Source organism: Lissotriton vulgaris, chromosome 11, assembly GCF_964263255.1.
Source record: "Lissotriton vulgaris chromosome 11, aLisVul1.2, whole genome shotgun sequence".
In the NCBI taxonomy this organism is placed as follows: Eukaryota; Metazoa; Chordata; class Amphibia; order Caudata; family Salamandridae; genus Lissotriton; species Lissotriton vulgaris.
Window position 1 is genome coordinate 726,301,370 of NC_141699.1, and position 16,596 is coordinate 726,317,965.

Below are 16,596 nucleotides of genomic sequence, written 5' to 3' on the forward strand. Positions count from 1 at the left end.
CAATGTTTCAAGCTTTATTACAAATGTAAAAAAAATATGTTAATATTTCACTTCTGTTCTTGGATTTTCGTCACAATAAAATACACTAAACATAATCTTCACAAAAGTTATTTACAAAACTTTAAGCTATTGCCATTATAAATTACTATAACGTTTATTTAAGTATTAATTATTTAATAAAAATTAAAAGCCATTGTTATTTGTAATATCAATACATGTAAGTCACGTAAATACAACACATATTGCATTACAAATGCTATAGGTGTCACATTTGCGAAAGTTATTACTATTGGCATTGTAAATGACAAAGCTATTAATTTGGCTATTTTCAAAAACAAAACATAAATAAAAAATGTGTCATTTACAATACCAATAGCTCAAACTTTCCTAATGCGAGACCTATTGCATTGCAAATGCTTGTTTTCATGTAGGAGGGGGCACTCTGGGCAGAAGGTTTGTTTCTTCTTACCCTGTATGGTTTTCCCTTATCTTCACAAACTGTACAGGAGATTCCCTCCCTGCACTTTCTGTCAGAGGCACCAAAGCCAGCATTAACTGTTCAGGAATGGTTATTTTAAATTTAAAAAAGTGGAACTGCCATTTTGAGAGATTAAATGAGACTGGGAACATGGTTGCAATCGCGCCAGCTTCGACCACTGGCCCTGGGTGGAGGGTAAGGAATGCAGCTAACGGTAAACCCAGAACGAATTGCCTGTGCATAGACTCAACGGTAATAGGCGTGGCCGCAGAGTGGGAGCACGTGGAAGGAGGGGCGTGTCTAGCTCGAGAGCAGACTCGAGAAAGCACGAGAGGGGCGTGGCTACGTCGAAAGGAAGGCGTGACGCCCTGCAGTAGTATTGCTGGGCGGAGGATGCAGAAACACAACGTGACTCGTGAGATGACTGTTTCTGGGGAAGGAATAAGGTTAAGGAAGTCGCGGCCACACCTTAGAGGGGCACGCTGGCTCCCCAGGAGGCGTGCTACAACAGTGTCGAGGCGCGGCTAGGTCTTTACGGGGCGGGGCGCCCCGCCTGCAGCTGTTGTCCTTTTTAGGTACGGAATTTTGGTATCTGACAGGAGCTGCATCGACCCCGAGAAGGAGCAGAGAAGCGGCTGGCAAGTGGGATCCCGAGCGGAGGACCGGAGCAGCCAACATGACTGGAAGGTGGGAATCCTCAACCCCCAGCCCTAATATAACTTACGACTTATCCCCTACTTCTCTAGCAGACACATAGCCCACAACACGACCATCTCCTCATGCACCGTAAGCATCGACTGAGGATTTATTGGAAACCGTGCTTGCCCGCCACACCCCGCAGATCATCACCCGGCATCGCTAGGACAATGACTAACTATTTTATAAGAACTAGCCCCCTCCTCTGCCTCGTACCTCCAGACAAAACCCGCCCACCAGATCCTGTAGAAACAGGGTCCATGCAAACACCAGCAGACATAAATTCCCGTAAATTGCCTTAAAACACAATCCTGCGGCCAGATCTTTTAAACAAACACCTCACCAACTTCTGATCTAAGAACACCTTACAAGAAATAGTCCCAGACCAACCTGCATGACTATGAGAAACAATATCTTAAATAGCCCTGGCAGAAACATTACATTGAGCAGCCCCTGCAATGACTCCCATCCTCCCAACTCCAAGGCCCACGAGTACTAAAGGCAAAAACCTCAGCTGCCAGACCACCCCCATCTCTTCGGAAACACCCCCCCCCCCCCCAATAACAGACACTATCATACTTCTAGAGCTATACTTACGGCCACTTGTGCCAGTAACAGCGCTCAGAAAGAGTCCCCCCATTCAACCTTTACCGGAAACAAATTCCAATCACTATCAACATCATGATAGGGACCTTCTGGATACAGGTCGAATGATATCTGAATGACCGCATTATAAATGAATGATGAAGTGGAAGTGGATTATGACAACTCCAGTGAGTCTTGACGTTGTAGCCAAACACCCTTTGCACTCTAAGACTTTCACTATGCATTATCATTTGTATTTCGCAATTACTAGCCCTGTGTGTGACACTGAAGCTCTTGCCTATATGGGCAGTATGCTACACCGTCTAAGGTGTGGGGCTGGAAGGGTGTTGTCTTAGGTTTGATTCTATGTTTGTAGTGTTTTTATGTAGCATACGATGACCACCAACATGTGGCTATCATGTTATGGGATGCAGCACTTGCTACTGTGAATGGGGGAAGCAGTTTAGGTAGGCATGCAGTTTATCGTTTCCAGTAAGCTGCCAGCTTTGGTCAGTGCTGCAAGTTTCATTAGGGTGGTACTTCCTATAGTGGTTACTGCATATAGTTGTTGTGAGATGTCAAGCAGCCCTCACAGTATTTTTTTATTTGGGACATGCTGCAGTAGACTAAATTAGTCGTCCGGTGGCATATCTCATTAGTTTTTCCTGTTAAGTTGATGATTGGTTGTTTATTTATATGTTGCTGTGGACCTGCACATTATTGGGTGCCAAACATGACCTGTAGCTGTACTGTCTTCCGAAAGCGTGAGAGGATCGAGCAGTACCAGTGAATTACTATGAAGCCTGTTTGAGCTGCGTTTGGCTGCGTGCCTGCTGGGTGAGAGCCAGAAGAGTTGTTTGTGACTTTATATTCCTGTATAATACCCCAGTTAGACACAAGTCAGCCCTTCATAACTTATCTGGACATAGAAAGTTGTTTGCTTGGTAAGGCTGTTCTATATGTATGAACTGTAGATTACTGTTCCAGGTTCTAGCTCAGAGCCATTCTATAGTGGAGTTATGTTGCAAGCACCTCCCTCCAAAATGTTAAGGCTCCGAATCTTGGCTGATAGTGAGCTCTAGAGCTTGGCGTCATGAACATTGCTTATCTCTAGTTGTGAATAGCCAGTGGAGAGCTTCCAGGACTGATGTCATATATTCTCAAGGGTGGAGGGGGAGACGGAGTCTTGCAACACCATTTTGAATTAGTTGCATTTACGTATGATGTAGCTGGGGAGCCGAGGATGGGCTGTTTACATAGTTGAGCTTGGAGATTACGAGTGTGAGGATAGATTGTAGTTTAATTACTTTGGGCCAGATGCACGACCTTTTTTTTGCGGTCGCCAATGGGAAATCGGGCCGCTTGTGACTGCAAAATAGGCCTCTGCAATGTACAAACCCTGTTTTGCGAATCGGTAACATTACCGACTCGCAAAATAGGGTTTGCCACTCGCTATTATGAAGGAATATACAAGGACATCCCTTCCTAATAGCGAGCCGCACTTCTGTGTACGATTGTTTTGCGATCTCAATTGCGTGTGCAAAACACTTGCAGTTTACCACCTATTTCAAAAAGGTGGTAAGCCACTCGCAAAGGGGAAGGGGTACCCTGGGGACTCCTTCCCCTTTGTGACGGGCAACAAAAATATTTTTTAAGACCAGTCAGTGGTCTCACGGACTACTATCTACTCTTAAAAAATGACACAAACGTTTAATTTTTCTCTTTTAAATGCATCCCGTTTTCCTTTAAGGAAAATGGGCAGCATTAACAAAAAAAAAAGCCTTATTGTATAAGCAGTCACAGACATGGTGGTCTGCTGACCCCAGCAGGCCACTATCCCTGTGAGTGCTGGCCATTCCCAATGGGTTCGCAAATTGTGACCTGCCTCATGAATATTAATGAAGCAGGTCGTTTGCAACCCCATTGGGAATCGCAAACGGTGTCTGAGACACTGTTGCACGTTCCATTTTGCGAGTCGCAAACAACAAAATTTGCGACTCGATAATGGAATGGTCGTACACCTGTCTCTTTGTGAGTGCCGAAGTCCCATATGGGGACCATCACATGGTCTCCGTTGAAGGGTTATGTATGAAATTGCACCTCTGATGTGCTGATGTTTCAGAATAAATCAGAATTAGTACAAATGAATCTACGCCACTCCAGTCTTCCCAAAACCCCTCTACTCCCTCAACTACAGTCCATCCCACTCTACTCCACTCCGGCCCATCCTACTCCATCCACTCCATTCTACCTCACCCCACTCCAAACATCCCCCTCTAATATACCCCACTCCAATCTATCCTACTCTAATTCACCCAGTCTACCCTATTCCACTCTACCCCAATCTACCCCACGCCACTAACTTTTAGCCATGATGAACCTCAGCCACAGTGGTGTACAACATGGCTAAAACACCTTGCCAAAACCAATAGCTCTTGCATAGGCGAGACCAATTGGCTGTGCCAATGCTAGTGAAATGAACCTTCAGAAACTAAGCCGACTAAACCATGCAAGATACCAGACCCTGACTAATCTCTTCAATAACATCCCCAACCAATTTGCTGGAAAAAGCTGCTGACCAAGTATTTTCTGAAAGAACCACTCCGCATCCCAGCCAAGCAGCCCGTTAGCAACTCTTCCTAAAAAACTTGACTGTCCTGTGACAAAAATATCCTCCTGTTAATTCTTCCAGATTCACTCCTTAACAATCTCCTGCATTGAACTATTCCTAACGAAGCCATGGCAGAACTATCAGAAGACTCCTATCTATCACAAATGCCAGGAGGAGCTGCTTGACAATTAACTGAAAGATACATTACAGGTCTGTTAGCAATAACTGAAAGAAATGAGACCCACCAGAAACGAATTCCGGGGTGCAACATTCAGATCCTCTCACCCTGGATACCATTCCAAGTTGTGTAGATAGGAATTTCGCAATATTTGCCAATGCGATTCTCAGCAGGCTTTACTTGGTCAAACCTGTGTGCAAATATTATGGGGTTCCTTATTTGCACAAGTGAAATGGCACATGTACAAGTAAGCACCTTAGAAAACCCAGTCCTACTTGTAATACCATTTCAGCATAAACATGTACTTCGAATTGAAAACGATCCCCAGTTAATAAGGGCATTAGTGTGCTGTTGTCAAATAATGGAGCTTGTTGAGCATACATTCGTGTGTTAATTTCTGTATTTTGGACCTTTGTCCCAGTAAGCATTGTTAATGTATGAAAAAGGACTTTAAAACGATAATCACATTTAGATTTAGTTAGAGGCACTATTTATTTTGAAGATGGGTCTTATCTGGCTCAATCCCTTTGAGTTAAGCACTATCTAGCAGCTTGGTCAGTCGATTTATGAGAATTTAATGTTTGAAGATTTAAATTAAAGAGATTTCTTGACCCTTAAATGTGTGCATCATTCGCTAACTAGGGTTGACAAACTATCTAGGGACACAAATAAAAAAAAAAAAATACTATTGAATACAGGACCCTTTTCTCCCCTTTTCCATTTTTGATTGAAGAGCTGATTACTAGTATGTATGCAAGCCAGAATATTCAGATTGACTGAGCACAACAGAAACAAAATCTGTTGCAGCTCCCATTTTAGGACACAGAGCTTAGTCACCATGTGGAGAATAAAAAGGAGCCATAAGCTGCAGGGAGAGCATCCCCTGACCTTCAGCCTTATAAAGGACGGGGTGGTTTAGAGGCTGTGTGAAAAAAATGAGAAACAAATCGGATTTTGTTACAGTCATAGCACACCCTAGAACTAGGTCTGCTAACTTAATGCAGGTCCTAGATTCCCGGTCTTCCCAAGTGCCTTTAGGGATTGGGAACCTGACTCCAAGATTCATGTAACCACACACATTAAGGGTTTACAAAACCCTAATAAAATACCTAGAGGGACCAGGTCTTCTAGATAGGCAGGGCTGGGCTGGGAGCAGAGCCTGGGCTATGGTCAGACGCTGTGGCTAACATCCATGGTCTGGAGGCAGAAGGCATTGTACATTGTGGTTTCGACGTAAAGGGTTTGAGTGGAAAGCCTAGTTATAGGTGAGGCCAACCCCTGCTGCGCACAACCACATGTCACCACAGTGCCGTATCTAACTATAAACTGATAGTAATTGTGTGAGAAGTGAGCAGGACTGGTACCCAACACACATTGGATGTTACCCACATGATGGACAGGACCCAGTATCTTAATCTACTCCTCAAATGTAGTCTAGAGAGAAGGTTATGGGGTTTGACAACAGCTGTCATGCCCTGCACTCTTAGTACCTCAGCTCAGGACCAAATTGTTTGATCCTCTTTTGCAACAAATTCACATTGCTTGATTGTATTCTTCCCAAGGCTGGAACCCTGATCTGACAGATTGTGAAAATTGAGAAAGGGACTCCATACAGAAAATGAACCCCTTAGACACAGATTTATAAAATACAAATATTGCTAGATTTAGTCATATTTTCATAGCTAAATGGGGGATAGTTAATCTCCAATTCTGTCTACGCGCTTAATAAATAAGTAATATAACACTGTGTAGAAGCTTCCAGCATGTCTCTTAGGTTCTTTCCAAGAGTTGCAAAGTTGCATGTTAATTTTTTAAGGCTATAAAATTGCTCTAATTGTTTTTGTCACGAGTACCCTGGGGGACCACTAACTCAAATTGTTCATTTTAGGAGTTTTATGGCCACTCCTTGTGAGGTAGGGCCTCTTCCACTGATGGTTCACGGATGCTTCACTGTAGGCGTTCACAGTCCTCATTAGCAGCTCTAAATATGTATGTGTTTCTGAATACTGAAAACACACATTCATAAACAGCAGTAGTGCCTTTAATAAAAAGGGTTATTCAAAAGTATTTAGTCATGGCAAAAGTTCAGAGTTTTGATTAGGCAGGTCCCTTCACAGGTAAAGTTTGTTAAAACAAACCGCTTTATTGTTACAAGATTTCCATCTATGCGTGGTTTCAAAACATTCATGAGGTTCAAAGTGTATAAGAGAAAGTGCAAAGTTTCCCAAAAAAACGATTTAGAGACGCTGTGGCCTTTATAAAACAAGAAAGTAAAGCAACCGTTTTGAATTTGTCACTTAGGACTAAAGTTAAAAGTTACGGTTCTGGCGCAAACACGCAAAATCCCTGAAATTCACAATTTATACTATTCAGTGGACACAAGAATTTGTTTTGTCAACCATGTTTTGTCTTGGTATTCGATCTTTTTTTTATTCACAATTTTAAAATGGCCATTTTGTTTTTTTGTTTTCTGCATGGTGACTCATTTGAGTTATAGCGTGCGTTGCTTAACAAATCGGGCACATTTCAGAAGTTTTGCATGGTTGACCAGAATCATAGCTCAGTTTTTAGTGTTTTATTAGTGAATTTCTTTGTACTTTTTACAATACACTTTTTCCCAACCGTGCTGCAGACACAACTCCCATTTTGATATGGGCACCAAACCCTTGCTGTACTCGGCTCCTATTGGGAAAGACAAAGGGGTTGTCTACAGGGTTTTGCCTAACCCTCTGCTGGCAGCATACCCCCACTATACAGTCCTTTGGTGCTATTCAATGAGGACTCCTTTCCTATTTTTTTTTGGCAGCTCTGGCGTGAGGCATTTCTTATTGTGCCACCTCAGTAGTGTGAATTTGTTTTCCACTGAATGGATTTGAAGATGGCGAGAAAAACAAGAATACATTTTCTTTACCAGCCCGTCACATTAAAAAAAAAATCTATTGTGATTACAGGATTCCTGATTTTCAGAATTGCAATTTCAAACAGCACAGATATATAAACGTCCTAACTCTTTGAGCCTGCTCAACTACTTTTCAAAACGATTGTATCTCAAGAACTACTGAACAGATTTACCATTAATCCATGAAAGCACACTTTTGGCCTGAGTCACGAAGGGCCTCTCTCTGCACTTGTGGCAGAGGCCCTGCAGTCGTGGGAGTCTGCACTTGGTGCAGAATCTCTGCAATAAGACGGGGAAGTCGCCACACTGGGGGCAGAATCTATGCAATGAGAGTTCTCATTGCTGAGTCCCCTCCCCCTGAGTGCAGAGACTCCCCCACGACAGCGGGGTCCTTTGTGAATCAGGTCCCTTGTGAGTCAAGTTCTACTTTGATGCCTAGTTTGTATTAAATCCATTCAGAGTTTTTGGCTATAGGCATGATCGAAATTTCCTATGGGAAAAAACATATTTTTCACCTCCAACCCCACCCCTTTAACACTTTCCCCTGCCCCAAGCAATTAGGTAGGTCTCGCGGTGGACGCCGTTCCGTGTGCGTTACGCTAATTAGCGTTTCTTCTACCTTCTCTTGCGGGGGCACTACCGTAACCCTAATTAGGACGTTTTTTACAGAAAAAAAGGTAGAAGATTTACCATAATTTGGTTAAGTGATTGTTAATCTCCTCTTGAGAATACACACCAGAGATTCCTGTCACTTTATAGATTACATTAATTTTAGGACCTGAAATCTATTTTCCAGGTCCAGATCTTTTTGGCTGACTCAGCGAGAAACATGTTGACCATTTAAAAATCCACTTAACTATCTAGGATCATCATATCCTTCGATAGTAAACTACCATTTTAACTAGAAAATTGAGTTCATTCATTAAAATCTCCTGTCTCTGAGTCTCATTTGCTCTATTTTAATACACCTTTTTTCACATCTAAGTTTCACCAATCTGCACCACTAGCCACACACCCTCACTTAATCAAACAGCAGTTTGGTAAAAGATCTCCGGCATTGAGCCCCTTTGCGGGTACCCGTTGGGCATTGCAGTGCCGGCCCGACGAGCCTGACCAGTGATGAAGCATGAAACCCATTTGGGTGTATGAGGGCTTCTGCTTCTTATGCAGCTTATTCCCACTCTAATAAACCGAACCTATGCGCACTCTTTAATAGGGGCTGCATACTCCTGTTTGATCATGGAATTTTACCTTATATTCATACGTTATAGGATCTAACTGATACTGAAATCCTTCTTACAGAGCTCACTAAGAGCTCCCATTATCTGGAGCCCATTCAAACAGATCTGATGCTGGCTGCAGAAGGGGAGGGAACCCAATAATGAAACATACCATCATTGTTGGGTGAGGTTCTGTGTCCGATATAAGGAACACCTTGTAGTGGATTATTGGAATTTCTCTCTACTGTCTATTTCATTATAATAGGCTAAAAAAGAAAGTAAATTACAAGTATCTCAATACATATAAATAAAACTATTCAAATGAATCCTCCAAGTGAGATATAAATATATATATATATATATATATATATATATATATATATATATATATATACAAAAAAGGAGAGAACTCTGGGTAGTTCTCAAGTTTAGGTGGGAAGCAGCCCCTGTTAGAGCACTCAACACCAGCTACCCTCTAGATCTGCTCACCTCAAATGTCTGTTTTTCTATCAAAGTCTTTAAGCATAGGATTAGCACAGTGCTATGCACGCCGAGATAGAAAAGGACAAAGTCTTTTGCCATTTCTACAGCAAAGTCTTTAAGCATAGGACTAGCACAGTGCTGTCTTTGCCGAGCTGTAAAATGACCAAAGCCATTTACCACTCCAGACACAGTATTACAGCTTTGAATTGGTAAAATACCAACTCAAGCCAACCTGAAATGAGTAAATGCAACCCCTAACACAGTGTTTTGCTCTAATTAGAGCTCGTCAGAGAGGTATAGCTTTGTCTAGACACAAGGGACACCCAGTATTAGTCAAAACAAAACCCTTTCAGGCATAGAGTGAGGCGTAAATTATGCAAAAAAGGAGAGAACTCTGGGTATTTTTCAAGTTTAGGTGGAAAGCAGCTTCTGTTAGAGCACTCTCAACACCAGCGACACTCTAGATCTGCTCACCTCAAATGTATGTTTTTCTATCAAAGTTGTTAAGCATAGGATTAGCACAGTGCCATCCATGCCGAGATAGAAAAGGACAAAGTCTTTTGCCATAGATTGAACTTTTCATCAGTTTTCCTACCCACAAAAATTTGGCCGACTTCTTTCAGAGGTTTTGGACGTATTTGTTGAAAAAGTTGCCTATCCCGAATCCTTGTAATTTTGAAAGCTCTCAGGTTTTAGGTCCTCTTTACAACGTGAACTTTTCAACCAGTCTGCCACAATTTTGGCATGTTCAACTGGTGAATTTTAAATACAGACACTCAAGAGTTTGGTACTAATTGGGCAACATGGGGCAAAATCATCAAGTGGGGTGGGATTTCCAATGTAGTGAGTTTTTAGGTTTTTACGACTGGCAATAGACAGTTCTGTCTCTTTTGCTTGATCTAATACCGTTAGCTCAGAGAAGGAGGAATTGGACTTTGATCATCTTAATCACCAATTCCATGTACTAGAACAGCAGTGGAAGATTTTTTATCTTGGGCATCAGATTTACAGTTTCATTTGTTTTTATGATTTGCACCATGTAGTAATGCATAGTTCAGGCTGATCTTTTGCCTGTACCATTGACTCCAAACGTAGCATCTAAATTGAAAAGTCGTGTTGCTGTTTCTGAAATTCAGTACATTTTTTTAACTGATTTTGGCATATTGCGGACTTTTATAGCAAGAATTATATCATTCCCTCCTGATTAGGTGAAAATAATTGAAACAAATATATTTCCTACGATCAAATCCATTTGGGATACTGGATAACTATAGATCATATGACGACAACTATTTGGGAATATTTTCATAGTACTTTAATATAAGCAAGGTTTATTACATTTGAAGCAAGTGACAAGTTCTAGTTCCCTGATATGCCTACCCCTTGTAGAATCAGTTTCAAGCCAGAGGAAAGAGCCTTGTAGGTAGAGAGACTTCTTAGTACTTGCCTTTAGCCCATTCGTAAGGATTTATGTGATTAGGTAAATATGCAGTCTATCAAAAAATCACTGTATGCGGAGATTCGAAGACTCATTTGCATAATTGAATAAAACTCCTGTTTTCAAAACGAATTTTGACAGCACGCCCTAAGGTCGAAGCACCAGCAGTTTGTGTGTGTGGCAAAAAAACACGCTGGAACAACCTCTGAGTAGGAAATAGCGCTCCGTGCTTAAGACAGACATTTGACCAATCACTTACACTCTTGTGTTTAACACCGGGCATCACTTGTCTGCCAGCAAACTGCCAGAGAACGCTCATCTGCGGCTTAGAAGGCAATGTGAGTGGATAATCAGCCCTGCAAGTAATGTGTAAACAAATCTTAGCATGAAGGAGCCCTGCCTATTGTGAGCCAATTGCTAGTGGGTTGCATTATGCAACAATGTCCGTTCCCCACTTTTACTTTCAAAAGGGCATTTTGTCATTGATATTCAGACATCAGTTTGCGCGAAAAAACTGTGGCACCATGAAGAATAGTAGAAATTGACATATTGGAAAATATTTATCTTTCCTCTTAAGCTTTTGAATACATCTCACTAAACCTTTGACTGTTAATGGCTCTAATAAACACCCAGGACCTCTGCCTCACATTGATTCCATTGTATTTTGACAAATTGAGTACTATTTCTATTTCTATTTAGGGAGTTTTGTAAAGCGCTTGGTGACGCACAACGGCGTGTCCCCGCGCTAAGGAGCAACTCCTACTGGAACCTATAGAAGCGGCATACCTTACTGGGCAAATAGTGCAGTTTTAAGTTTGGCTCTGAAAATTGATTCTGATGGCTCTAATCTCAGTGCCATGGGTAGTTTGTTCCATCTTGAGGCTGCGAGGTACCTGAAAGATCTTCCGCCCATTCGAGCTCTAGACACCTTGGGAACGACCGGGAGTCCAGAGCCAGAGGATCTCAACGAGCGGGACGGCTCATAAGTAGTCAGAAGTCCCTGCAGGGGAAGAGGGGATCTCCCATTGATGATCCGATGGCACGTACAAAGAGCTTTAAATTCTACCCTGCTTCTGACCGGAAGCCAATGCAGAGATCGGAGGGCCGCGGCCGATGCGGCTCTTCTGGGTAGTTTAAGCACTAAGCGGGCAGCGGCATTCTGTAGGACCTGTAGGCGGTTGAGGTTCTTCTCCAAAGTCCCTAAATAGAGAAGATTGCCATAGTCCATCTTTGATGTGACTAGTGCATGCACCAGGGTTTGTCGGGCTCTCACAGGTAAAAACTTCAAAGTCTTCCTGAGACTTTTAAGGGTCCCAAAACATGATCCAACCACCTGATTGATCTGGGATAGACTGCTATAATTCAATTCACCTCCTCAGACTAACTGTGACCGCCCGGACCTGCTCCAGTACGGTCGCTCCACCACGCTCCCCGATCCCACTTTGTATTGAGCTGCTGCTGGCAACTTCTGGTATCGTGATCTGTGCTGTGCATGATTGAATATTATAGCGTATTTGCGTGGCATTTTAGCGCGATTTTTAAAAGCCATTACCTCACCTTTATTTCTCATTTAGCGCCGCTCGCTCTGCTGTACATTGCAGCGCGACATTGATTTAGGCTTTCTCCGCTTGCTGGAACTTTGATTGGGCTCCCGGGGCTTTGATACATTTGCTGCCCCTGCCTCGCTTTGCCTTTGACCCTCCATTTTGTGACTTGGTGTTCCCTGGCCCGCCCCTCCTCCCCGCTACCGCCTCCCAGCTGCTGCCCCTCCTACGCTCCGCCCCCTCCACTATCCATTTATGGCAGATGCCCCAACGCGCAGCATCCACGCGCTACGGCCGCGCCGAAGGTGCGCCAAAGGTAAGCCCGTCTACGCCCGTCCGCGCCTGGACCGCGCCCAGCGCCATACCCCCTGGTCCCCGCTTCACCCACCCCACCCTCATCACTTACGCCGCCTCCACCCTCTTAGCCCTCAACCCTGGTCGACTCCCCACCTGCGCCCAAGCCGCCCCTGGACACACCCATGGACCCTTCACATGCAACTCCTGCAAGTTCGACAGCACCAAGACCAACTCCTCATCAATTAACACCAAACAGAAACCTGACTCCAACCACCTAAAATGCATCCTGCTCAACACCCGCTCGGTCCACAGACACGCCATCGACATCTGGAATCTACTAGACACCATCTCTCCGGACGTCGCCTTCCTCACAGAAACATGGATGCACGCCTCCTCAGCCCCAGACATCACCATCGCCATCCCGGAAGGCTACAAGATCATCCGAAAAGACCGCACCAAGCAAACAGGAGGAGGCATCGCTATCGTCCATAAGAATTCCATCCGCATCTCAACCAGCTCAGACGTCAACCTCGCTAGCGCCGAACACCTTCACTTCCAGATCCACACCGACCCCAAGACCACACTCAGAGGCACCCTCCTCTACAGGCCACCAGGACCCCGTGCGCAATTCAGTGAAGGCATCACGGACTTCATCACCCCACACGCCCTCCCCTCCGAGGACTACATTCTACTGGGAGACCTCAACTTCCACCTGGAAAAGAGCAACGACAGCAACACCACCGCCCTTCTGGACAATCTCGCCAACCTTGGACTCAAACAACTTGTTAACACCCCCACCCACAATGCAGGTCACACACTCGACCCTATCTTCACCTCCAGCAAACATATCTCCTTCAGTCACACCACATCTCTCCAGTGGACAGACCACAGCTGCGTTCACTTTATCTACAAAAAGACCACAACCCACAACCACCCTCAACCTACTCTGCGAAGAAACTGGAACAAAATCACCATCGACCAGATCTCCTCATCGCTTCTTCATAACCCCCCTACCCACTCTTCGAACCCCAACCAAGCAGCCATTAACCTCACTCAATGGCTAACCAACTGCGCCGACAACCTAGCACCCCTGAAAAAACGTCAAATCAAACCAGGCAACAAAAACGCCCCCTGGTTCAACGATGATCTTAAGAAATCCAAGAAACTCTGTCGCTCCCTTGAGAAGACCTGGAAAAAAAACCCCAGCACCAGAGATGCCTTCAAAAACGCCACCCGCATACACCACCAACTGATCCGGACTGCCAAGAAAGCCGCGTTCAAAGACCGACTAGACAACAACGCCCAAAACAGCAAGGAATTATTCAACATCGTCAAAGAGTTTACCAACCCTACTGCCAACTCCAACGACATCTCTCCCTCTCAAGCCCTCTGCGACTCCCTAGCTTCGTTCTTCCACGACAAAATCGCAGACATCCACAACAGCTTCGATAACCAACCCGGAGACCAACCCACACAACCCTCTACCGTACCTTCACCCCCATTGAACATCCTTAACGATTGGAACCTAATTTCCACCGAGGACACCATCCGCCTGATGAACTCCATCCACTCAGGATCCCCCACAGACCCATGCCCTCACCACATCTTCAACAAAGCAGACTACATCATAGCACCACATCTCCGAGACGTCATCAACTGCTCCCTCAACTCGGCCACCTTCCCGGAAAGCTGGAAACACGCCGAACTCAGCGCCCTTCTGAAAAAACCCACAGCGGACCCCACCGAACTCAAAAACTAACCCCCCCCCCCCCCCCCCCCCCATCTCGCTCCTCCCATTCCCGGCCACAGTCATCGAGAAAGCTGTCAACAACCAGCTCGCCGCCTTCCTCGAAACCAACAAATCCCTCGACTTCTCACAATCCGGCTTCCGAGCCAAACACAGCACTGAGACCGCACTTATCGCTGCAACAGACGACATTCGAACTCTACTGGACAATGGAGACACAGTCGCCCTCATCCTCCTTGACCTCTCCGCAGCCTTCGACACAGTCTGTCACAGCACCCTTATACAACGCCTCAAAAACATTGGAATCCAAGGAAAAGCACTGGAATGGATCACCTCGTTCCTTACCGGAAGAACTCAAAGAGTCCGCCTTCCACCATTCAAATCAGAGGCTACTGAAGTCATTTGCAGCGTGCCACAAGGATCTTCACTCAGTCCCACCCTCTTCAACGTATACATGAGCCTCCTCGCTACCATCGCACGCCAACACAACCTCAACATCATCTCCTACGCGAATGACACTCAACTGATCCTATCACTCACCAAAGACCCTAACACCGCCAAAACCAACCTGCATGAAGGAATGAAAGAAGTAGACGAGTGGATGAAGCACAGCCGTCTGAAACTGAATTCCGACAAAACAGAAGTCCTTATCTTAGGTTCCTCCCCCTCCGCCTGGGACAACTCTTGGTGGCCAGAATCCCTTGGAAAAGCACCCATCCCGACAGACCACGCACGGAACTTGGGCGTCATCCTGGACTCCTCACTCTCAATGACCAGACAAGTCAACGCCGTTTCATGTTCTTGCTTCAACATTCTTCGCATGCTCAAAAAAACATTTCGCTGGATCCCTACCGAAACTAGAAAAACGGTCACCCACGCACTGGTCACAAGCCGACTGGACTACGGAAACACTCTATACGCCGGCACCACCGCAAAACTTCAGAAAAAACTCCAACGCATCCAGAACGCTTCAGCTAGACTCATATTAGACATCCCGCGTAGTGACCACATTTCAGGTCACCTGAAAAACCTCCACTGGCTCCCCGTCAGTGAGAGAATAACATTCCGCCTCCTAACCCACGCACACAAATCACTTTACGAACTTGGACCCGAATGCCTCAACACACGACTCTCCTTCTACACCCCCTCCCGCCAGCTACGCTCCTCCAACCAAGCCCTCGCTGCTGTACCTCGCATCAACAAAACCACCATGGGAGGAAGATCCTTCTCTTACTTGGCGGCTAAAACCTGGAACTCTCTTCCCACTCACCTTCGCCTCACTCAGAACCACCTAGCTTTCAGAAAGCAACTTAAAACCTGGATATTCGACAAATAATTCCCCACCCTTCTCCAAGCGCCTTGAGACCCTCTGGGTATGTAGTGCGCTATACAAATTGTTTGAATTGAATTGAATTGATTTGAGAAGATTGCATTAATAGCGTCTGAAAATATGAAAGTTCAATAGGTTCAATCGTTATCAGCAGTCCTGATCTTGATTTAGAAATTCTTAAAACTAAACAATACTTTAGTGTTTTGGTACATTTGACTAATCACGTGAATTAGTGTTTGAGAGAGTTTCATCATTTATTCTACCCTTTATGATTCATTTGGACATAAAGGATTGGCAAGCAAAAAATTTTTAAATAAATAATTTCACGTTTCTGCACTTTGATAACTGTGAGGGCTAATGGTGAAATTGGGGACACTTTAGGTTAGCTGAAGGACAGTTGGATAATTTTTTCCTTTTTTTCTGTCTGATTTGTATTGCGTGCTGTTGGGACAGAAAAATCCCTCGCATGGTCATGCGCCCCTGCCATGAATGACCCATTTACAACTGTATCTGGATCCCTGGCGCTGATGTTAGAAGTCATGTGCGAACATGGATCATTGTGTGTGGCCATGACATAGGCCAGTCTCATGGATTGTGGCGTTGTTGGACTGGGAGGGACACCTAAAGCGATACCCTCAGAGATGCAAGGCTACTGCCTTTGTCAGTAGTTAAGTAACTTGTGTGCAGTGTCTTGGCATACCCGGTGGTGATCAGAATGACTGAAAAGGTGTTTTTTGGTCGAGCCTGGGCAGCGCAAGTGCTGCTCTGCGAGGCATGCTGTATTCGAGTATGGACTTGAAGCTCTGCTCACTCTCCGACCATGTGTGTCATTGTCATTCGTAAATGCTGGCTTCTGATTCGTTAATAGGCTTCTTAGTCCCTTCTTAGTAGCGCCTTGTCTTCGTTTGTAACCTCCCATGAGGATTGGTCCTTTTACTTCTGTTGTTACACTGTATGTCTTATTTAGTCTGTAAGCACTATTTTCTTTAATGAGTTGCGCCTACATCAGGCTCGTCATGCTTTCCTGCAACATTCACTTTCCAAGCATCCTGGAAACTGGCAGCCACTTATTTGAGATGAAATAGGTCTC

The 16,596-nt window shown here is 44.6% G+C and overlaps 1 protein-coding gene across 1 annotated transcript in view; it reads left to right on the forward strand.

Moving 5' to 3' along the window:
• The first annotated feature begins 1,050 nt into the window (after positions 1-1,050).
• The window catches only part of LIMS2 (LIM zinc finger domain containing 2), a 354,252-nt gene continuing 338,706 nt past the window's right edge, over positions 1,051-16,596 (forward strand). The window contains exon 1 of the mRNA XM_086943811.1: positions 1,051-1,165. Within this exon, the coding sequence (XP_086799937.1) occupies positions 1,155-1,165 (11 nt within the window). The 5' untranslated portion in view covers positions 1,051-1,154. The remainder of the gene's footprint in view (positions 1,166-16,596) is intronic.